Source organism: Vigna umbellata, chromosome 8 (assembly GCF_029865625.1).
Source record: "Vigna umbellata cultivar VRB3 chromosome 8, Vumbellata_1.0, whole genome shotgun sequence".
Taxonomy (NCBI): Eukaryota; Viridiplantae; Streptophyta; class Magnoliopsida; order Fabales; family Fabaceae; genus Vigna; species Vigna umbellata.
Window position 1 is genome coordinate 26758562 of NC_142172.1, and position 24988 is coordinate 26783549.

The 24988-nt window shown below is 34.4% G+C and overlaps 2 protein-coding genes across 2 annotated transcripts; one reads left to right on the plus strand and one right to left on the minus strand.

The window, feature by feature from the left end:
• Positions 1–398: 398 nt before the first annotated feature.
• On the minus strand, positions 399–2585 carry LOC124837607 (NADP-dependent malic enzyme, chloroplastic-like). The gene is made up of 11 exons (XM_088097205.1): positions 2469–2585; positions 2223–2320; positions 1893–1998; positions 1733–1798; positions 1469–1564; positions 1283–1354; positions 1095–1178; positions 906–1004; positions 757–804; positions 589–642; positions 399–503 (listed from the first exon to the last, which is right to left on the minus strand). The coding sequence occupies exons 1-11, from the start codon at positions 2583–2585 to the stop codon at positions 399–401; spliced, it is 945 nt and encodes a 314-aa protein (XP_087953331.1).
• Positions 2586–15549: 12964 nt separating this feature from the next.
• LOC148194364 (uncharacterized) lies at positions 15550–18654 on the plus strand. Its single transcript, XM_088097206.1, has 5 exons — positions 15550–16239; positions 16354–17451; positions 17536–17759; positions 17845–18102; positions 18192–18654. The coding sequence occupies exons 1-5, from the start codon at positions 15550–15552 to the stop codon at positions 18652–18654; spliced, it is 2733 nt and encodes a 910-aa protein (XP_087953332.1).
• The last annotated feature ends 6334 nt before the right edge of the window (positions 18655–24988 follow it).

The window sequence follows — 24988 nt, forward strand, 5'->3', positions numbered from 1 at the left end:
AATGGGTTAGGAATGTGTATATGGGTCATGAAAATGCAAGGCTTCTCAAAGAGGCAATAAATTCTCTCTCTCTCTCTAAACCTAAAACAAGTTGTGGTGTACGGAATGAGTACCACCATTGCCCAGTAACAATCAAACACTACAAAAAAGAAGGGCATTACCGAAGGCCAGAAGCCATCGGAAACAGCCCAAAACCGTAGGTAGAAGGTAATTACCGAAGGCTTATCAACGGCCAAAGAGCCCTCGGTAAATCCCTTGTCGCTAACATTTACCGAGGGCTTCGGCCCTTCGGTAATTACTGAGGGCCACAAGCCTTCGGTAATTACCGAGGGCCAAAAGCCTTCGGTAATTACCGAAGGGCGGAAGCCTTCGGTAATTTCCTTCTAAAAGATAAACAATCATACATTAACAGCATCTAAAAGATTGTTAACAGGTTCATGCTCATGAGCCCAGGGCTTCTTGAAATGTTGGAGTGAATCTTTGCGGGAGCTAACAATCAATCCCTATTAAAGTTTAAACAAAAGATTAATGAAATGGAAGATGAGAATCTACTTCGAACAGGTGGGGCTAAATTGGGTTTTAGACAACCTTTGAGTCCACCAACCAAATATTCTTGCGCACTTCCTCTAGTGGAGCATTTGTCTGCATAAACAAATGTAGTTTCTCAATAACTAAATTTCATGCATTGTTCACATCCAACATTCTCACCATCCGCCACAGGAAAAAAAAACACAACACTAAAAGCAGCTAACAAACCTGTTTTGATGTTTCAAGTGCTATGAGCTCTGTTATTCCAGTGCCAGCCTACAACCGCAAGACAATGCAATTAAGCCAGAAGGATAAAAACAAGCCAATCTTTATCTATGACCAATAAGGAACGTGAGCCCAGAATTGTACACACTCACATCTCCAGCACCAAGAAACAATAATATGTGATCAGCTAAATTACCACCAACCAATTTCAGAGCTGCAACTAATCCAGCAAGGACAACCGATGTTGTTCCCTGGAACACAGTAGACACAATATCAGGGCTGGTTATAGGTTATAAGTATAGGTAAGTACCTGAATTCATTGGTGAACAGAAATTTCTTACCTGAATATCATCATTAAAGACCAGATGTGTTGACTTATATTTCTCGAGCAGATCAAAAGCATTGTGGTTTGCAAAGTCTTCAAACTAAATACATGACAAAACAGGTATAGAAATCAGAAAAACGAAACTAGCAAAGACTACAGTATAATATGCCAAGAAATATTGTCTCTTGAAACACTTGTTAATACCTGAATTAGGACCTTTTCTCCATAAGTTTGCTTGAGTGCTGTCATAAATTCGTGCATAAGCTTGGCGTACTCCTGGAACCAAAGAAGTTGGAACAGAGTAGGTACTTAGCATAATAGGAAATTAGGATGCCTGAAATTAAAAATTACTAATTTCACATAATTGAGCAAGGAAAATAAATCACGAACCTGCCCAGTTGCACGTCTTTGCTTTAGCCCAATGTATAATTCATCATTCAGCAACTGCTCATTGTTTGTACCCACATCAATGGTAATAGGCAAACACTGAAAAACATAACATTATAGGATTACTAAGAAACGAAAGTTACAATATGCACAACAATTTGTAATGTCCGAAAAAAAAAAGTTAAGATCTTCAGACAAAGAAACAGATGATTATATGTTTATGACAGGCATAACTTATAGGTTAACAGTGTGATCAAATATACTTACAGCTGATGGGCGAACTCCTCCAAGTGCTGTATATAAAGAAAGTTTCCCCACTGGTATTCCCATTCCCTAAGAATACAGTAAAGCAGAGATTATAACATCAGATTTTGTGATTCAATATAACTCATAAATAATAAATGTAAACAGGTATAATGGAATTTACCTGACAACCAAGATCACCAAGACCCAGGATTCGTTCTCCATGAGTTACAACTATGACTTGGATGTTCTTCTCAGGCCAATTCCTTAGTACTTCACGGATCTTCCCCCTTTAAGTTCAAGTACCACCCAAGAGACAAAGGAACAATAAAATCAATACAACTAGTGATCACTTACAAAGCATTCTAGGGGAATAAAACAGAAATCAAACAGATTGAAGAACATCAACACACACTGTTGCCACAAGAACATCAACACACACTGTTGCCACAAGAACATCAAACAGATTGAAGAACAATTAAACTCAGAACAAATTTTTAAACGCACAACTTACCTCAACCAAGATAGCCCTAGACGATGGCAACCTTTGTAGAGCACGACAGCGATAGAAGCCCACAGTGGCCCCTCCAACGAAGTCCGTCGACCAAGTTCCTTTAATTTCAGAGCACACCGTGGTGAGGTCGCCAGAACACCGTCGTCAAGTCGCAACACCAACCACCACCCTCGACCAGCCCCCTCAGAATAATTAATTTCGTCAACCACCACCCTCCTTACCGTCACTATCCTAACGTCCACACACCAATTGCAGCAACAAATGGGTTAAACTGCAGTTCTGAAGTGAGAGAGAAAAATTTGGGGGAGAGGTTCTGCGGAAACAAAAATTGGGAGAATAGAGAGGGAAATCCCAAATTTTCATTTCATTAGGTCGATTAATATACCGACGGCCTATGGAGCCTTCGGTAAACTTAAAAAGCCTTCGGTAATCAACCACTTACATGACCGTCGGTACATCCTTCGGTAAGTCAACTTTACCGAAGGCCCCAGAGGCCGTCGGTATTATTCCTTCGGAAAATAACGCTTTTCCTGTAGTGAAAAGGACGTGGGGACCAAAAAACACTACTCATTCATCTTATTTTATTTGTGTTTAAGGTTTTCTTACATATTCTTGCAAATATTTTTTTTAAATATCTATGCACTTTGTAAATAATTAAGATATTAAATATTCCTCCTACTTAATTTGTTTGTAATTTTCAATATTCTTTCTCACTCATTTGTTTATGTTGAAATTAAATTGTATTTAGGGTTAAATATGTTTTTAGTCCCTCAACTATCAAGCGATTTTATTTTTCGTCCCTATTTCAAACTTTGTACGATTTGATCCCTCTCCTTAAAGAAATCATAATTTTTGGTCCTCCAAAACAAACGGCGTTAAAAATTAGCTGAGGTGGCTAACGTCTAACCACGTGTCGTTTGCCACGTTGGTATTTTTTTTGTTTCCCAGGAGGTCGTCCGCGGTTTCTTCTACGTCTCCACAGTCGTTCTCTCATCCACAATCGACGAGGATGACACCTCAAACGCTGCAAGGGGCTCCTTCACGGCGAAGAAGGAGCTTTCGGAGAAGAAGTGGAGGAGAGATCTAGGAAAGGAGTTAGGGTTTCGCACTGACGTCGTGTTGCTAAGTGACGCTTATGGGGCAGAAGGTGAACTGGGCATTGTTTTATCTAAGAAATTCATCGAACATGATGCTTATTGTATGTTTGATGCTTTGATGAATGAGGCTCGTGGTTCAATTTCAATGATCGATTTCTTCTCCTATTCCCCTTTGACTGGATCCCATATTGGCTTGCCTTCTGTAATTGAAGCTTCTGCTGCATTGTATCATTTGTTGTCTCATGTGGATTCATCTCTGCATGCCCATCTTGTTGATCTCGGGGTTGAACCCCAATACTTTGCTCTCCGCTGTTTGCGAGTTTTATTTGGGCGAGAATTTTCACTCAGCAACCTTCTAATAATTTGGGATGAAATCTTTTTATCAGATAATAGTAAAGTGGAAAAACATGTTGAGGACAATGCAAACTCTGGTTTTAGGATCTTCAATTCGTCTCGTGGAGCATTTATCTCTGCTATGGCAGTAGCAATGATGCTTCATTTAAGATTTTCACTTCTTGCTGCAGAAAATCCTACAACCTGTCTTCAGATATTATTAAACAAAAAATTGGGTGATGAGGTTCCCTGCATTGGATAGATCTCCAAGTGGTTTTCTTCCCCGGCTCTACCTTTCCTCTATCCTGGTAAATCTGCCTTCTCAAAAACAGATTTTGCTCCTACGCCAGAAAGAACAATACACCGTGAAAGAGAGAGAAAAGGTGAGAAAGATTCAGTGAGTGTCAGAAAAAAAAATATTTGGCATACACCGTTAGCCACCTCAGCTAATTTTTGACGCCGTTTGTTTTGGAGGACCAAAAATTATGATTTCTTTAAGGAGAGGGATCAAATCGTACAAAGTTTGAAATAGGGACGAAAAACAAAATCGCTTGATAGTTGAGGGACTACAAACATATTTAACCCTTGTATTTATTACCCCTAAATAACATGAACTAACTTCTTGAGGTAGTGTGTCATCTAGGATGCGCTTGCCTTACTATATGGTCCTATGGTCTTTCCAAGTTAAAGAAATACTTTTCCAGGTTATATACATTGTTTACTTTAAAATTGAATTACCAGTAATTTCACTTCAACTCAAGAATGAATGTGTAGACTTTATAAAAAAAAAAATCATAATTATATAGTTTATGAGTATCATAAAACTTCTTTTAGAGTAAGTTAACTTGGCCGGAAAACAAGCCTATGGTGACCAATATTTCAAGGAGAGCCAAATGTAAAATGTGTAGGATGATGTTGAAAAATACTGACTTAGTTTTGAACTGAAATTGTTGTAAAAGTTGGGTGAGTTTTATAGTGGTATGGTTTGAAGTTTGATGTTAAGAAACGGGGAATATGGTGGGATAGAGAGAGAAGGCGATGAGGTTGGGTATGACAGTGAAACGCAATTTTCAAGCCTCACATGCATCATTTTGTACCAAACATCATGTGCTTTAAGAACCTTGTTTGTGAGGTATATAGGTCCTTTAAGCACATATTCTCTCACCGTATCATGTCACAGCAACAAAAATCTTGTGCCAAATCACCATGTCCCCTAATTTTAATGTCACATGGAGGTACTAATGCTAATATCTCCAAAAGATAATTTAAAGAAGAAAGTGACTCCACTCTCCCCCGTTTTTCTCATTCTCTTTTTAATCTTTTCCCCTCTTCTTCGATTCGCTACTTACTGTCCTACCTCACAAATCCACCTATTCTTCTTCTTTCTTAACACCATCTTTAAATTCATCCAACTTCTACTGTATGTTCTTCGGCCAATAACTCGACTAACTAACAACTTAGTAGCCGATCATGGAGACAAAACAGTCGTTAAAATAATTAAAGAATAATTAATATCGATAATAATTATTAATGAATAATTAATAAAAATAATAATAGTTATTAATTAGTAATTAATGGGTTTGATTTAACTGTTATTACCTGGTTTATAAATATAGATTTGTTATCAAAGTAAAGCACACTAAACTTGCTGAGAAATATATACGATTAAAACTTTGGACAGCACAGCATAACTAGGAAGACCGGGAAGAGCGACCCCTGAAGTGAAACACAACCATTTCTTCACTCTCTAGAATCTTGATCATGGCCTCAATGAGCGACACGTGGGACCTTTTTCAGTGGTGAAAGATGAGATTCATGCACATTTGAGGGTGATAAAAATGGAGGCTTATGCTGTTCCTGTTGTGGCATTACTTAAATTGTAATCACAAATTTTGTCTACACCAAATCGAGGTTTCAATTTCAGGGTGGTATTTGTGTACATTTTTAGTGTTTCGTATTTGGGAATCATGATGTTTGTACTTGCACCTAGGTTGTTGTATTAAGGAAACGAATTTTACTTTATATGAAGTAGGGTATCTATGATTAAGTCCTAATGAGTTTTTATTTACGACTGCATACGTTGCATCGATGCTACTAAGATTTGATCGAGAAATGAACCAGTCTATATTCTTCCCCTGTTTGTACTAATTTGTATATAGGGATCAGAATAAGATCACCCCTCTTCAAATCCACTTCGGTTTGTCAATGGCCCAAGGTAAAAAGGATTTTTATTTTGAAGCAGTAAAGAAATAAATGTTTTTAACTAATGTGTATTTGAGCTACCTACTGCTTCACAAACTTCTTTTTATGTTTTTTAATTAATGAATTCATTCGTGTTAAACAAAACTTTAATATTAAAACTATTCTTTATTCCCAAAATTCGTCGGACCTTATCAAATATTGAGAAAGATCGGACCAGTGGCGTACGAGTTATCCTTACCTCCTCAACTATCCAACCTTCATCCAGTCTTCCATGTTTTCCAACTCCAGAAGTACATAGCCGACCCCTCTCACATACTGGAGTTGGAAGACGTTCGTCTTCGTCAAGACCGAACGCTGGAGATGCAGCCAGTTCGCGTGGAAGACAGTGACACCAAGTACTACAAAAGGAAAGCTATCAGAATGGTGAAAGTGGTGTGGGACGAAAAGACGGGCGACTCTACATGGGAGGTGGAAGATGCCATGAAGGACTTGTACCCTCACCTATTTCCGGGTAAGTTTTAATTTTCGAGGACGAAAATTTTTGTAGTTAGGGGGAATGTCAGACCTCGGAAAACGCAAACTGAAACCCCTTGTCAGTCATTTAAAACGCACCCAAACCCCTCTGCGCTGACGCCAGGTGTCAAGAAACGAGGATCTGAAATCAGATAGTGGAGTGCAGGTGTCAGCAGGAGAGCGGACGCTCGTTTTACGTGGGAAGAAAAGTGATTTTTTGAAACCTTCTCCCCACTCTCTCTGCATGCACCATTAGTCTTCCAAAAATCTGATCTTTCATTTTCTCCTCCACTAGAAATCCTATCTTCTCTCTAAGAAAACTAACCTCTCCTCTTCTCCGATCATCATTCAGAAACCGTAGAAGTATTCCCGGCGACCCAAGCTTCATCTTGAACCGAACAAGTTTCAAGTTTGAGCTGGTAAGTTTTCTCCCCTCAGTCGTTCGTTCTTTTATTACATGCAAACCAAGTTCTGGTTGCATGCAGGGATATAGTCTAAGTTATTTTTGGTTCTTTAGGTTGTTCGGTTTAGTTTGGAGAATTGTTGATCGTTAAGGGTAGAAGTTGTAGTTGGACGAACCAAAAACCCACTTTTAGACCGTTCCATCACGTATCTAGGTAAGGAAAACTTATTTAATTTAATTTGAATTGTATGTTGTTGAACTGTTTGACGTTCGTTTAGTTAATTGGATGATTTTAATGCATGATGGTTGATATGGTTGGATGAATTGAATGTTCGTTTACTTGATGAGATGAAATGAAATATGGCTGAGTTAGGTTATGATGTACGAAATATATGAAACCTGTATGATAGGTGATGTATGAGATATGAAGGTTGATTTTGATAGAAAGTTTATAAAGTTCTGAAGTTATGAAGGTATAGGTTGAGAAAACTGATTTGAAATAAATGATTTTGTATATGAGATTATACTTGTTAGCAAAAATCAAAGATAAAGTTTTGATGATGAACAAATTTGCACAAGTCAAGATCCATAAAGACAAATTGAAGATCTCTGTATTTTATAAAGCTTTTATAATAATCAAAGTTGATGTAATAGTGCTCAAATATGTATTAGGGTTGATTCTTGTAATTTATATTTGATTTATTTAGTTAATCGATTATTCCTGAGAATAATCAATTAACATTAGCCGTTGGGGGTTTCAGATTTGAAAAACTAGCCGTTGGGGGTTTCAGATTTGAAAAACTAACATTTGTACTCATTATTAATCGATTAATATTTATGTTAATCGATTAAATGCGTTAGATGGCCCGTTTTCGAAGAATGGAAGGGTATTAGGCTGAGTCTATAAAATGGCTCACTCTTTATCTCAAAAATAACTCTTCCCTTGTGAAAAAGATCTCTGAACTCTTTGAGAACTCTGTCAGATTGTTGAAGCTAAGGAAACTCTTGTCTGCAAAGTCCTGAAGTGCTACTGCGGTGACAGAGGAATAGCTTGTTCATCCTTGGTGTGTCCGAGGAAGTGCCTGGAAGAGAATCATCCTTCGTGAAGCATTCGAAGGAGGTGGTCATCCTTTGTGAAGATTCAAAGGAAGTGTAAGTTCATCTCTTGTAGTTTCAAGAGAGGTGGTATTTCTAAACTCTTACAAATTATTTTTCTTTGTGACTAATATTTGTAAGTGTTTTGTGTTAGTGAAAAAGGTTTATCTTGTTTGAGATAAGCGACTGGACGTAGGATCCTAGTGATCTGAACCAGGATAAAATCACCTGTGTAATTTTTCTCTTTCCCTTACTCTGTCATTTATATTTAATCATTCGCCCAGTAAGAAAAATTAAGAGAAAAAAAATAAAAGGCACAATAAAAGTATATAACCAATTCACCCCCCTTTTGGTTTGTTCCACGCTAATAATTCCGTTGCAGCAATTCTAACAATTGGCATCAGAGCTTGCTTTGATAGTCATTCAAATGACAGGATCACATCAAACCTTTGCAGAGGGTGCATCAATCAATAGACCCCCACTATTCACAGGTGAGAACTATGCATTCTGGAAGGTAAGAATGCAAATATTTATTGAATCTATTGATTGTGAAATTTGGGATGTTATTGCATCTGGTTCTTCTGTTCCTACTAACAATATACAGGAAACAAAGCCCCGTGGTCAATGGACCATTGAAGAAAAGAAAAGAATTCAGAATGATGTAAAAGCTCGGAATATTATTGCATCAGCATTGACTGTTGATGAGTTCTACAGGGTTTCTGTCTGCAAAACTGCTCAAGAAATGTGGGACGTGCTCAGAGTGACACATGAAGGAACGGATGACGTAAAGAGGGCAAGAAAGAACTCCCTAATTCAAGAGTATGAAATGTTCCGGATGAAGCAAGGAGAAACAATTTCCGACGTTCAAAAACGCTTCACCAACATTGTCAATCATCTCATTGGACTAGGTAAGTCATTTGATACTGATGAATTAAACATTAAAATCTTGAAGTCTTTAGACAGGTCGTGGCAACCTAAGGTGACTGCAATCTCGGAGTCACAAAACCTCAACACCATGACTATGGCGGCACTATTTGGAAAGTTGAGGGAACATGAATTAGATCTTGGAAGACTTGATGAAGAAGAAGCAAAAGCCAAAACCAACAAGAAGAGTTTGGCATTAAAATCAGAGGTTGAAAGAAGCAAAGCTAAATCGGAAGATGAAGATTCAGACGAAGAGGAAAACTTAAGCCTAGTGATCAAAAGATTAAACAAGTTCATGAAGTCTAAAGGTAAAGGAAGGTTTAGATACGAAAAGAAAGATAATCAAGCATCTTCCTCAAATTACCGATGCTATGACTGTGGAGAGAAGGGGCATCTAAAGGCAGACTGCCCAAATCAAAAGAAAGGTGAAGACAAAAAGGAGAAAAAATTCTTCAAGAAAAAGAAAGCATACATTGCATGGGAAGACGATAATGAGTCCATTTCATATTCAAGCGAGTCAGATGAAGAGGCAAACATCTGTTTAATGGCAGATGATGATAATGTCAGCCAAGTAAGTAGCTCACATTATTCTGATAATAATAGTCAAGTTGATGAAGATGAGTTGCATGAAACATATGCTACATTGTTAATTGAATCTGAAAAATTAAATATTGCTCATAAGAAATTGAAAAAGGATTTCAAAAATTTAAAATTAAATTTTGAAAATATTTCTGAAGAAAATAAAAATTTGAAATCAGACTTTGAAAATATTCTTGAAGAAAATAAAAATTTAAAATTAAATTTTGAAAATATTTTTGAAGAAAATAAAGATTTGAAAAATAAAGTTTTATTTTTTGAAAAGGATAAATTTACTAGTAGTGATGAATGTGCTTCTTGTGAAAATTTTAAGAAACTACTAGAACACACAACCTTAGGAGAATGTAGTAAAAATAACGAAAATAAGGTTGTTAAAAATAGGTGTGTTCCTAAAATTAAAAATAAACATAATAATAGAACCTGTAGAACATGGGTAGAAAAAGGAACAACTTATAGGAACACAAACTTTGTATCATGCTTTTATTGTATGAAAAAGGGTCATACTTCAAATAAATGTAAAATTAAGCATTATGGTGTTCCAAGTGGTAGATATGTTTGGGTTGTAAAATGATTTCTTTTTTCTAAATCTAACCCAAAGGACCCATACAAGTAGTTGGGTACCTATTGTTTAATATTTAGAATTTCTTTAAAACAAAATTTAAGAAAATTTTATTCCAAGGCCGATGAAACTTTTTTTGGATATCTTCTAATATACAAAGCATATATAGTTTTCAATCGGAAAACATTTGAAATAGAAGAATGTGTGCATGTTGTCTTTGATGAAATTGTAGACCTTGAGGCAAAACCTCTTGAGTCAGTTGAATTAGATGCAGGCAATGATGAAGATTTGTAGAAGACAACAAATGAAGCGAAGAATGATGACAATCCTCAAGATGAAGATCTAAACAAAATGTGGAAACAACCTAGAGGATTATCATTACGAAGTTGGAGGCATATCTAAAGGGGTAAACATTAGAAGAGATCTAAGAATCTTTAGAAATATCTTAGGATTGAATTTTTAAATGTGTTCCAGTTTTGCAATTTTGAAAAACTAGCCATATTTTTGTATGCTTTAAAATTCCTATCTTATATAGTTCAATGTATGTTTAAACAATGTTTTATAAGTTCCTCATCCTAAAATTATTTGCTTTAAATATCCTATTGTGTATGTTTGAATGAATCTTTAAATTTGAAATATTTTTAGCTCATATGCATACATGCTTTTATTAAGGGGGAGTATTATCTTAGGGGGAGAACATCAAACACACCTTTTAAATTATGATCAAAAAGGGGGAGAAAGTGTTTAAAGCTTATTTAAGCTTATTTGCTTATTTGTGTTTATTCACTAATGCACTTTTTCTTCCATAAGTTGTGTTTTATCCAGATTATTACTAAAAGCTTTTAATCAAAGGAGTTTTTTGATCATCATCAAAAAGGGGGAGAATGTTAGCAAAAATCAAAGATGAAGTTTTGATGATGAACAGATTTGCACAAGTCAAGATCCATAAAGACAAATTGAAGATCTCTGTATTTTATAAAGCTTTTATAATAATCAAAGTTGATGTAATAGTGCTCAAATATGTATTAGGGTTGATTCTTGTAATTTATATTTGATTTATTTAGTTAATCGATTATTCCTGAGAATAATCAATTAACATTAGCCGTTGGGGGTTTCAGATTTGAAAAACTAGCCGTTGGGGGTTTCAGATTTGAAAAACTAGCCGTTGTACTCATTATTAATCGATTAATATTTATGTTAATCGATTAAATGCGTTAGATGGCCCGTTTTCGAAGAATGGAAGGGTATTAGGCTGAGTCTATAAAATGGCTCACTCTTTATCTCAAAAATAACTCTTCCCTTGTGAAAAAGATCTCTGAACTCTTTGAGAACTCTGTCAGATTGTTGAAGCTAAGGAAACTCTTGTCTGCAAAGTCCTGAAGTGCTACTGCGGTGACAGAGGAATAGCTTGTTCATCCTTGGTGTGTCCGAGGAAGTGCCTGGAAGAGAATCATCCTTCGTGAAGCATTCGAAGGAGGTGGTCATCCTTTGTGAAGATTCAAAGGAAGTGTAAGTTCATCTCTTGTGGTTTCAAGAGAGGTGGTATTTCTAAACTCTTACAAATTGTTTTTCTTTGTGACTAATATTTGTAAGTGTTTCGTGTTAGTGAAAAAGGTTTATCTTGTTTGAGATAAGCGACTGGACGTAGGATCCTAGTGATCTGAACCAGGATAAAATCACCTGTGTAATTTTTCTCTTTCCCTTACTCTGTCATTTATATTTAATCATTCGCCCAGTAAGAAAAATTAAGAGAAAAATAATAAAAGGCACAATAAAAGTATATAACCAATTCACCCCCCTTTTGGTTTGTTCCACGCTAATAATTCCGTTGCAGCGATTCTAACAATACTATGATAAAATACGTTCGTTACTGGACGGTCATTGACCGTTCGGTTCTCCTATTGAACATAGTTGAAATGGGATTCTTTCATTTGGAAAGAATTCTAGTTAAGGACGAGCGCCTCCCTATCGTAATGCTGTGCTTGAACGATCGGTCAGCGTAGTTGCCTCTGAGTATCCAGTAGTAAACCTAAATTCGGTATCTATATATATATATATATATATATATATATATATATATATATAGATATATATATAGATATATATATATATATATATATATATATATATATATATATATATGATTGTATAGGTAGTTGTTTCTAAACACCATTCCTATGATATCTTATTTATAAATCTTTTATTCTAAATTTTAAGTAGTGCTCGGTCTCACACCAAGCATCTCGAATTTTAGTGATGCTCGGTCTTACACCAAGCGCTCGTATTTTTACAGTAGATTTACCCTGATAAAATAGCGTTCGTCCAATTTCAGAAGAACCTTCCTTTCCTCGTTCGGTCATTTACTGACATGAGATTTCTGTATGTGAATTATTCTAAGTTTGGTCCTTTGACGTCTTAATATGTCCACTTTATTGTCTCGGATCAAGAGTTCCCAGTTCTATGTATTCTTTGAGCTTCGATTGGAGTTCACGAGAGTCAGTTCATTTAACTGATTAGGGTTGTAGAAGACGTTCGTCACATATTGCATAGGTGTACCTAATTCCTTTCTAAAATTTCAGTAAAACCCATTTTGAAGTATTCTGTTCTAGAACGAGAGAGTTTCGTGTTTCGTTTCTGTCGTTCGTCCTTGTATTAAAGAGGGCTGAATGTTCGGTATCTGATGTTCTTGGAAATGATGATAAGAATGACACTTAAGTGAAAAGTTATAAATGATGAAGAGTATATGAGATGAATGTAAGATCTTGGATTTGAACGAGCGTTCCAGGGAGGAACGATTCTTGGATGAATATTGAATTGGTATAGTATGAATGTGGTAATGCTAAGCTGGCGGTTCATCCTGATGTTTCGTGAGTACTCGTCCTCACGTAGAGGAGAGTGGGTCATGTGTGGGAATGATAGGAGGTCCTAGTCCTTATGGTTAATTTGGACAGATAGGACTAACCTCGGGTGGCAGCTGATGAGGATTCCAGTTACTACATCACCCGGGTGCACGAACGTCGTAGCTACACAGAATTCATACAGTCCGGACAATCGGTCTAGTATCATGGTTTTGCTTGAATTGTTTATTGGAATGTATTTGAATGTGCTTGCATATGAAAATGTATGTTATTACTTGAATTAAATTACATAAGCTTACCCTGTGTTTTTCCTTGTGTTGTCTCGTTTGTACGTTCGTCCTTGTCTTTGCAATGATCATCCGTGTGGATGTGAGTAGAAGGAGACGCGCTACTGGAAGAGGCGTTGGAAGAGCAATATTTGGAGGAAGAGAACTTAGTCGAAGTCGAGGTGAAAACCGAACAATAGGACGTTCGGCTTGTAGTTGGTTATTTTGGTTCGGTGACCGTCTGTTCACCTTTTTCTTTAAGTTTTGTATGACCGCTCGGTGTTGGTTTTGTATACCGTTCGGCCAAGTGCTGTTTTTATTGTACAGTTAAGTTGTGGTTCCTGTAAGGTCGTTCGGCCACAGTTGTACTCTCTTTTAAATGTTAAAACTGACTTGTGTTATTATTAATCGTAATTATTCTATTATATGGTTTTATTACTGTATTTTTTGGAATATTACAAGACATCATTAACTCAATTAAAATTCAAATAAAATTAAATATGTTTGTAACTCCTAAATTTATTTCAATAAAATTAAATACGTTTATAATTCCTAAAAGTGAAATTGAAATTTGTTCTTATTGATATATTTTGATATTGAAACTTTAAAAATAAATGGATCTCATTTGCATCTCACTAAATTCATATTTGGAAAGGAAATTTTTTTCGTTTCAAATTACTTTTTCATCAACTTCCTTGAAGAAAAAATTTGCATAGAATTGCTCCAACAAAACAATTATTTCTAGGTTTGACTCTTCATATTTAATAATTATATGACTTGTAATATTTTATAATTATATGACTTTTAATATTTCATAATCATAAGACCATATTTGAGTGTATATTGTAATTTAATGTCACATACAAAATAAATATATTAAGGAACATTACGGATTTTTTTTATATTACTAATTTTATTTCTTGTGCAAACCTAGTCTGAATTTTGTTTTTCTAGGACAAGTGAAACTTTTAATCAATCTTACCTAGATTTATTTTGTCAACCAACCATTAATTTATCACTTAACTTTATTTAAAATATTAAAAAAAAATTCAACAATTGAAATAATTGTTATTAACACATAAAGTAAAAATAATTTGAATAAATTTTAGTTACAGAGAACTTTCTTGAAATTAGGTGAAAATCTTGTATAAAATTTGACAAAAAAAAGAACTTTGATCAACATCATTCGTTGATATTTTTGAATTATTAAATATTGAGTAACATTAAAAAAATTTTAATTTTACTAGTAATTCAAAACATTTAAAAAACTAACCAATTTAAAATAAAAATAAAGAAATTTAATAAGTTTTAAATTGTAAACCATTTCCTCCAAAGATATTCACCATTAAACCCGCACCCAAAAGCCACACCCTTGATGTTGATGAATATTGTGGAACATTGTTCCTATCTCAATAATAATACCTTCAAATCCATACCAATTGCGAAATACATATTTCTTTTCAATCTAACACAAACATTTTGAATGTTTTTTTTTACACGTTTTCAATATTATATGTATTTATGTATCCATACAAGTTAATGGTTCAACTTTATAAAATTAAGGTTTAATACCCAATGTTGTCCCCACTTTGGTTCGGAAATCTCAATTTAGTCCCTTTTTATAAAACTTAGTGTAATGTATCCTTATTTGTAATTATGTGAGTCTATTTAGTCCCTTCCGTTAAATAGAGGCAAACGGAGTTAATGGGCTGATGATGTGGCAGTAGTCACTGATTAGGTGTCAACACGTAATTGAGATTGTGCTTACGTGTTGTTAGGGCACATGATTTTAAAGTTAGGGTAGGGCACCTAATTGGAAATTGGGGGATAAACTGATTTGGGGGTGATTTGTTGCAGATTAGGGCATTGTGGTGTGTGCGAAAGAGGACAGAGGCAGTGATCGCGGGAACCATTAAGTTTAAGAGAAAGCATTTGTCAGTGGACGACCATTCGTGGAGATCGTGTTGGTGGGGTATCGAAAAGCGACTTTCGAAGGTGCGTTTATGGCAGGTTTTGTAATGTGTTGTGTTGCTTTGGGTGTGGTCCCCCCAGAAGTTTTGATTTTTGTATGGTTTGTCTGTGTTGTGTGCCCCATTGTCAGTGCATTTGCTTTGTTTCTGTTGCGCCATTGTCGTTGTGGTCCCCCATGATAGTGTGTGGTACTGTGTTGTGGCATTTTTCTTTATTTACTGTGATAAATGTGGTTTTGCTTTGTTTGAGTTGTTTATGGTCTGTACAGTGGTATGTTTATGCTTTGTGTTTTGGTTAGATATTATTTGAGTCAAGGGTTAAGCATAGATTAACTGTGAACAATTTTTATATTAGATAATATGGCCAACTCAGACATTGAAGTCGTGTTTCACCATGGAGGGAAATTTGAGAATAATGGGACATTTGGATATCACTATGGTCAAACCACAACTTTAAAAATAGACCCTGACCGATGGAGTTATTTTGAAATATTAAGCATTCTAAAGGAGATGGGTTATAGGAATGTAAAGGACTTATGGTATTCATTGGGTCGTGGTCCTGTATTAGAAGATTGTTTGGAACCTTTATTAGATGACAAGGGTGCTTGTCATCTGATCAATATTGCTATGTTGAATGGTGAAGCTCACCTTTATGTTATACATGGGGTGTGTGAACCTGAGTATCTTCTGCAGTTGGAATACTTTTCTGAACCCCAAATTGATAGACCTAGTGGTGAAGGACAAGTTGAGAGAGAGAGTGCTGATTTGCAAGTTGATAGACCTAGTGGTGAAGGAGAAGTTGGGAGAGAGAGTGTTGAAAAGGAAGTTGAGATAAAGATTGGTGAAGCAGATGTTGAGGCAGTGGGTGAACCTGATGTACAACCTGAATCAGAAGTTGATCCACAAATGATAGAAGTTCAGGTTGATGTACAACCTGAGGTAGAACCTGATGTAGAGGTTATGGTAGAAGTTGAGGTTCATGTACAACCTGAGGTAGAACCTGAATCAGAAGTAGCCCCACAAATGATTGAAGTTGAGGTTGATGTAGTGGGTGATGTAGAGGTACAGAGTGATGTTGGTGTGGAGGCACAGATTGAGGTACAGGATGTTGGTGTGGAGGCACATCTTGAGGTACAGAGTGATTCAAATGCTGAGGGAAATGGTGTGAATGTAGACGTCCAGTCTGATGTGCAGTCAGAAGTAGAGGGAGAGGTAGAGGGTGAGGTAGAGGGTGAGGCAGAGGGTGAGGCAGAGGGTGAGGCAGAGGGTGAGGTAGAGGGTGAGGCAGAGGGTGAGGCAGAGGGTAAGGCAGAGGGTGAGGCAGAGGGTGAGGTAGAGGGTAATGGAGTAGAAGCTGATGAGTATGATGTTAGAAGTTGGAATGGGTCCGAAGAGGATGTATTGAGTGACCATGGAGATGAAGTGGGATTCGATATTTTTGAAGCTACTAATGAAGTTCAATTTGGTGGACCTAGGGGTTTATCTGATAGCGATTGGGAATCCGACAGTTTGAACAGTGTTGTGGAAAGTGATAACACAGATGATGACAGGGATGACTATGGGGATTTTGGTGTTTTTTCAATGCCCAAAACTATGGAACAATATAAGTGGGAAGTGGGCACGTACTTCAGTGAGAAAAAAGATTTTATAGAAGCTATAAGATCTTATGGAGTAGAAAATGGTAGAAAATTAAAAGTTTATAAAAATGACAAAAGAAGAGTGCATGTCAGATGTTGTGGGGCAAAAGGGAAATGTCCTTGGAATGCATATTGTGCATATAAGGCAGCTGAAAAAACATGGCAGCTAAGGAAAATAGTAGACAACCACACTTGCAATAGAGAATTTAACATTCGTTTAATGACTTCAAAATGGTTGAGTGGAAGGTTAGAGAAGACTATGAAAGACAATCCAAATATTAATCTATATAACCTCCATAACAAAGTTTCTAAGAAGTGGAACATTGGTGTTTCTCGGTCCACAACCTGTAGGGCAAAAGCAATGGCTTTTAAACAAATAGAAGGTGATTTTAAAGAACAATATAGAAGAGTGTATGACTATGCCAATGAGTTGCTTCGGTCAAATCCTGGTTCAACTGTCAAAGTTCATGTTGAACCTAATGAGGACACTCCAATTTTCAAGAGACTATATGTGTGTTTCAAGGCCTGTAAGGACAGCTTCGTGTCTTGTAGGAAGATTATAGGTTTGGATGGTTGTTTCTTAAAAGGGAAATTTGGAGGTGAGTTGTTAACTGCAGTAGCAAGAGATGGGAATGACCAAATGTGTCCTTTGGCATATGCTGTTGTGGAGGTGGAGAATAAGGACAGTTGGAGTTGGTTTCTACATTTCCTCATTAATGATCTTGGTGGTGTGGAGATTTCTTCAACCATCACATTTATGTCAGATCAACAAAAAGTGAGTAACTTACTATTGCAATTTTTTTTTATCTTTTAAGCCTTCATGTCTTTTATTTTAACTTGTATACCTTCATGTGAATAGGGACTTTTACCAGCATTACAAGAACTTCTCCCTGGTGTGGAGCAAAGGTTTTGTGTTAGGCACATATATGCTAATTTCAGGAAGAGGTTTCCTGGCCAGATTCTAAAACGTCTACTATGGAAGGCAACAGCATCAACACACCCTCAAACATGGGAAGCAGTGATGAGAGAAGTTAAAGAGGTGAATCCAGACGCCTTTAAATACTTAATAGCCATTCTACCAAGGTATGTCAATCCACATGCCATTGTTCCTATTAATTGTTCTTTGTTTTCATAGCTGATATTTTGCACTTGTTATTTGTGTAAGTAGATTTTGGTCACGGTCAAGGTTTACAAGTAATGTTGTTTGTGACACCTTAGTGAATAATATGTCCGAAGCATTTAATAGTGTAATATTACATGCAAGAGGTAAGCCTATCATCACAATGATGGAAGACATTCGTCTGTACCTCATGAAGAGATGGGCAACAAATAGAAACAAAATAAGTACATATGAGGGTACTATTTGTCCAAAGATTAAGAAAAGATTTGACAAGGAATTGCACTTGACTAAATACTGGATCCCTAGGTATGTTGACATCACTACATTACCATTTCACTTCTTTATGTATTCAATTTTGTACTTTAAACAGTGATTTGTGTTTTAAAAATTTGCAGTTGGTCAGGACAAAAAATTTTTGAGGTCAGACACATTTCAATGATGAGTGACAAGTATGTGGTTGACATAGATAAACTGGAATGCAGTTGCAGAAAGTGGACTTTAACAGCTATCCCATGCTGTCATGCACTAGCTGCCATGACATTTATCAACATCAATGGAGAAGACTACGTCCCACATTGGTTTACAAAGTCAACCTACCAAGAAACATATATTCCAATCATCTACCCTGTCAATGGTCCTCAGCTATGGGAAAAGACTTCTCAGCCTGATGTTTTGCCTCCAAGTAAAAGAGTGTTGCCTGGTAGACCAAAAAAGAAGAGAAGGCTAGAGGCTTGGGAGCTAAAGAAGGATGAGACACAACTCAAGCAAAATGGAACTCGTAAGAGATGTTCCATATGTAGACAGCTTGGTCATAAAAGAAATACTTGTCCACAAGCTCCTCCAGCAAACCGAACTTAATATCAATCAACTCAGCAAGCTGAAACCCAAGCTGAACAAAGTCAGCCAATTACTGGACCAAGTCAGCTTACTCAATGCGTTTTGGAACAAACTCAGCCATCTACAACACAAGTTTAAAAGTGATGGCTATTTTGTAATCAAAGACAAGTATTTTGTTTAGGTTAAGTATGTTTAGCTTAAGTATGTTTAGCTTAAGTGATGGCTGTTTTGTAATCAAAGACAAGTATTTTGTTAACTGTCAAACGTGCATTTGAAGTCCACTTTGTAATTCCAATGACAGATTTTGTTTTCTTTATGATGTAATCATGAATGGTGTTTGGACCTTTGGCATATCAATTTCAATGACAGATTTTGTTTCTATGTCCATTTAACAATTCCATTTTGTCATTATATTTTTATCAGAGCTTATGTTTTGATCACAGCTTCTGTTTTGGTGTTTGGTCACAGCTTCTGTTACAGAACTATTTTTTTGGATTAAAACAATGCACATATACTTCTTCCAATCACTGAAAGTCCCTTCTTATACAGAACTCTCTTTTTGGATTACAGAACTCTTTTTTTATTAAAACAATGCACATATCACTCCTCATTTTATTGCCAGTTACACACCACTTCCTCATTTTATGTTGTATCTATCAAACAAAATGTAAATTCAAACCATAATTTCAGATGCTTGAATTCAAATTTCACATTCATTTCATAACATCATATTACAATTTGCCCAAAGTGCTCTTCACATAAACTATCTAATAGAACACATCATGGACTTTTAAACAAAATACATAGAACAATAATAAAACATATCATTGTTATTAACATCTTCTCCCTTTTCTGACATTCCCTAACACATTTCTCCATGCTATTAATCTTCCTCCTTTGCCTTCCAATAGTACTAGCAGCATCATCTACGTAATCTTCATTAAGCCATTTAAAGAAATTGCATCCTTGAACTTCTTCATTTCTTGTCCGCTGTTCAAAGTATCCAATCACAAAATTTTCATTAATAACTAAAAATAATTTATGACAAACATTACACTACAAACCTTGTAGTTAGGGCAGCCCCAGAATTGTTTCCCCTCGTTCTTAACTGTTTTTGCCACTCTCAACACAGCAGCCTCCCCACAATGGCATATTTGGCTTCCAACCAATCCTCTGGATGAACCACCACGAGAGCTCCCCCATGAGCAAGATGAACAACCGTGATTCAAAGACATTGCCAACCCCAAAGCGAGACAACCACTGAGAACGAAGAAGAAGTCGTCAACCGCGAACCACCACCAACCACTGACTTAAGCACAACCCGTAAAGAAGAACAACACGAATGACAAGATGATGAACAACACACCTACAACTGCTCCGTGTTCGCAATGTACGTGAAGAACTCCAACTCCAGCTGCCCTAACTTTCTTTCTATTCAATGCACCTGAAGAACTCCACCTCCAGCTCCCCAAATCAGTTTATCCCCCAATTTCCAATTAGGTGCCCTACCCTAACTTTAAAATCATGTGTCCTAACAACACGTAAGCACAATCTCAATTACGTGTTGACACCTAATCAGTGACTACTGCCACATCATCAGCCCATTAACTCCGTTTGCCTCTATTTAACGGAAGGGACTAAATAGACTCACATAATTACAAGTAAGGATACATTACACTAAGTTTTATAAAAAGGGACTAAATTGAGATTTCCGAACCAAAGTGGGGACAACATTGGGTATTAAACCTAAAATTAATTTATATATATATATATATATATATATATATATATATATTAAAAGTATATTTAGTTACATAAACATTTTTTAATTTTTTTATTAATATTTTTAATTAAATAAATTAAAATAATTATTATATTTATATATTAAATTATTTTATTACAATTAATAATATTGAAACTTAATTTATAAGTATAATGATTTAAGTTACACTACTATTATATATTTAAAAATTTAAAAATATAATATAAAAAAATATTCCTTTGAAATATTTTTTATTTTAATTTTTAATATAAAAAAAACGGGTCAATTTGCTTTGATCCGCATTTAGTATGCAAATTTGATATGTTAGATAAGTCAATAAAATTATTAGAAAATTGAAAATTCTAACTCAAATTATCAAATTTCGACGAATAAGTTAGTTTTTAAATCATAATCCACTTTGTCAACCTTAATTTATATACTGAGATTGCATTTTTGTGTCTTTTACAAATTACATATATTTATAAAAACTAAATAATAAGAATGTGCATGGATCTATAATAAAGAATTAAATCCAGAAAAGAAATTTCAAGAATATTATATTAAAAAGTAAAACTTAAACCTAATTTAATTTAAAAATATTGAATTTAATTTATTTATTAGCTATGTGAAATCTCCAACCATAAATACACATTAAATTTACGCACTATAATTTTTATTTATTTATTGACTTTCTATGATAATAAGCATACAATATTTGTTATAAAAATATATGGAAATGTAAGGATACTCTGAAATCTACGATCTTGTTTTTGAAAGTTGTGAGATTTGAAAGGAAATATATCAAATATTCCTAAAATCATTGCCAGGGTGGTAATGACGTATTTGATCCGATTGTATTGTATGATTCCCTTTGCAAATTTGAAGTGAGAAATTGATTCTGTGTGGACAAAAGATTATGCTGATAGGATTATTGTGTTGAATATGGATTCATACCACAATTCATTATCTGGTTTTTTTGTCGTCGACGTTTTCCAGAATTTGCATCACCAAGTAGGCCATATCATACCACAACTATGCTTTCAATTTGGTCGCGTCTTTTTCTTCTTTAAGGATTGCATATTTCTCCCCACCTTTCATACATGTCCTTTACATTTCTCACAAAATCTTTTTTTTTTATGTGAACTCAAACCAATCTTCACGGGTTAATATTCAAAATAAAGGAAAATGTTATAACATTTTTTACACAAAATATAATTAAAAACAAAAAAACATTATAGCACTAGTGAATTAAGACACTCGCTTTAATAAATTAATAAATTTCTAGGAAAGAGGTCATTTTTTGTCTTTATATTTTTAAGAAAATAAATTAATAACAGTAGTTTGTATAAAAAAAAGTAATAGGTTGTTTGTAACGTTTCTTTATATTTTCTCATAATCTCCCAATTGAACATTTTGATTAAATTAATCAAATCTTTGTTTCATTTTTTATTTTTTGTCATTATGTCGTAACACCTAACTTTTTTTTTTATACATCTCAGAATTCTTTAATCGTACTTCAATTCTCTTCACTAGATTTGACATGAACACACTAACCAGTTTCACTTCTTGTGCAATGTTTGGTCTTGTACAAATCATAGTATACAAAAGGTTACCCACCACAAATGCTTACGGTACTCAAGACATGTTCATCCTCCATGTTTCATTGCTAGAGCTCACACATGTGGAACAATTGATAGGAAGTGTGGTAGAAATTGGCTTGTAATCTTGCATGTTGAAGTGTCGCAAGATTTTCAATAAGTAATTCTTCTAAGAAGGCCAAATCTTCCTATATTTTAATTATCGGTAAATCTGCATCTCTAAAATCCTATTTGTCGATCCCAAGTCCTTTTTATCAAGCTCCTTAGCTAACCATATCTTAAATAATTGGATTCAAGCTTTTTTGGGGTCTACCTCCAACATGTCATTGACATACAATAATAAGATGATAAAATCATCCTTACCAAACCTATTGTAATAAGTACAATGGTATAAACCCAATGTATTGTAACCAAGGCTAATGACAAAGGAATCAAATATCTTGAACGAACACCTGAGGTTCCCTCTTTAAACCATACAGAGACTAGTTAAACGTGCAAACCAAGTTTTCTTGTTCTTTAAAGCCTTCTAGTTGGAGCATCATTACATCCTCATTAACAATAACCTTATGGATAGTGGGACCCCATAAGTGATATCCCTTCACATTGTCAGCATAACCCAAACACTTAATTCTTTTTCTAGTTTCGAGCATTACTCGTTGGGATTACTTGAATATTGGTAACACACCTTACTTCCTCTTAATGAGGTACACCCACAATCTCTTGAAGTAATCATCCATTGACACAAAATGTAGGGATGGCATATAAACACAACCCCGTTGGTATTGCTTGAACTCGTACCCATTTTGACGGGGAATCCCTACATTGACTGGTATATGTATAGATAATACTTGATTTTTTTAATTGGATATAGTGATAAGGATGAGTATGTATATATTCGTCCCATCCGCATACCCGCTATATAATACCCATCCCTACCCTTATCCTCGTCCCCATTTGAATTATTAAAAACTCAGTCTATATATATATATATTCATAGTGATAGAAAATTTTCTTTAGACCTCTCAATAGTTCACTTGCTAAAATAGATTAATTTATCACTGTAATTATATAAATACACAATCCAAGATATATTGAAGTCCAAAAGATGAAATATTTATGTTAAATTTCAATTTTTATTTGTTTAATATTTGTTCTTTGTAGGATTTTGATAAAGTGGTGTATTATATTTTTTATTAGTGTATAAAAAAAGATATTTCATTATAATTTAAAAAATCAAAGTTGTGAGACATTTAAAAAAATTTAATTTGAATATTTGTTTTCCTTTTATATTTTTTCAAAATTATTTTTTAATTTTATCAACTAGGTTTCACTAAATTTTGTCATTTTAATAAATATTTTGATTTTCATGGAATTTTATTTGGTACTCTAATTTGAAATGTATACAATTATAATTTTTTCTAAATATTTTATATTAAAAAGACGAGAATATCATCTTTTTTATATTGAATATTTGATAATAGCATGTTTCCTTTGATATATTTTTATTATTTTATAAAAATTAATTAATTAAAATTGAAATAGTAAGAAAGTGGATAGGAGTACAAGTACAAGTATATACTCATTACCTAGTACAAATGGGGACGAGACAAAAATTTGATACCAATGGAGTTTGGGTTCGAGGATGTGGATGAATTTTTCTTTAGGGATGAGTATGAGATAGTGAAACTCGTCCTAATCTCATCCCGTTGTCATCCTTAGATATATGTTTGTTTTTGGTAATTACTGTAACAAAATTTAGTCTATGTTGCTTGATTATCACAATGCTTGTAAAAAGGTAAACTAACCTCCTTGAGCTCGAGTAAGAGACTATGTTATGTGAAGATTTGCGAGCCTCGCTTTGAATAATATTGTCTATTGGAACAACAAAGGCAAACTGAGTGCACCAAGTAATTTTCAGGAAAGAGAGGTGAGTCACTAATGTACACACTTAAATACCATATATTTTCTAAACAAAACTTTTTTAAAGAAGCACTTTCACACAACCACACTATATTAGCATAACACTATTCTAGTGACAATGATAAAAAAATATAATCACATAAACTAGTGACTCTAATATTAGTGTTGTGTATTCATAATGAACAAAACAAATAATAGATTACAAAAAATGTAATTTTATTAAAGAAAAAAAAATTACATACCCTTTTTTCTATCCTAAAGAGAGAACAATGATAACCTCTATTTTGAAAATAAGAAAAATAAATATAAGGAGAACTTAAAATAAAAAATTAACCTCTCTCTTAAAAGAGAAACTAATTTTCTCTTTTAATTTTTCTCTCAAACAACAAAAGAAAGAAAAAAAAGAAAACTTTAAATCGAGATTCTAAATAAACACTAGACTTTTTTTATAACATGACAACATAAATTCTCACACTTCTCTTCTCACATATACTAAATAAAAAACCATAATCATAAATATTAACTAACAATTTTTGTTTGGAATTAATACTAACAAAATTATATCTTTATGCGTTCACACTTTTAAATAAACAAAGTTAATTATGTTACGATGAATTATTCATCCAGTTTACAATGTGAACTTTAATTTATTTTAAAAAATTATCTTATCAAATATGTTGCTTTTTATAATTAATTTTAAATCTAATTCAACCTATAAAACTGATTTTTAAAATAACATTTACACCCATTCCAAATATAAAATTTATAATATGAAAGTACAGGAAGAATCTTTCTAAGTCGAATTGATTTTAATTCATGAATCCAGGATGATCTAAAAAAAAATCAAATATCAATGCTAAAAAAAAGTATAGATTTAAAACATACTCCCAGTTTATAAGCTATTCTAAATTTTGGAAATAGAATAAAAAAAAATAAGTACAAATGATTATTCTTTCGGTGTTCTCTCTGAATAAAATGTTTTGGTGTTCTCTCTAACTAGAATCAATGGCGTTCTTAAACATGGCATGTGAATCCTAGTAAGAATCTTTGGTTATATTAGTCAATATCGTAGTTC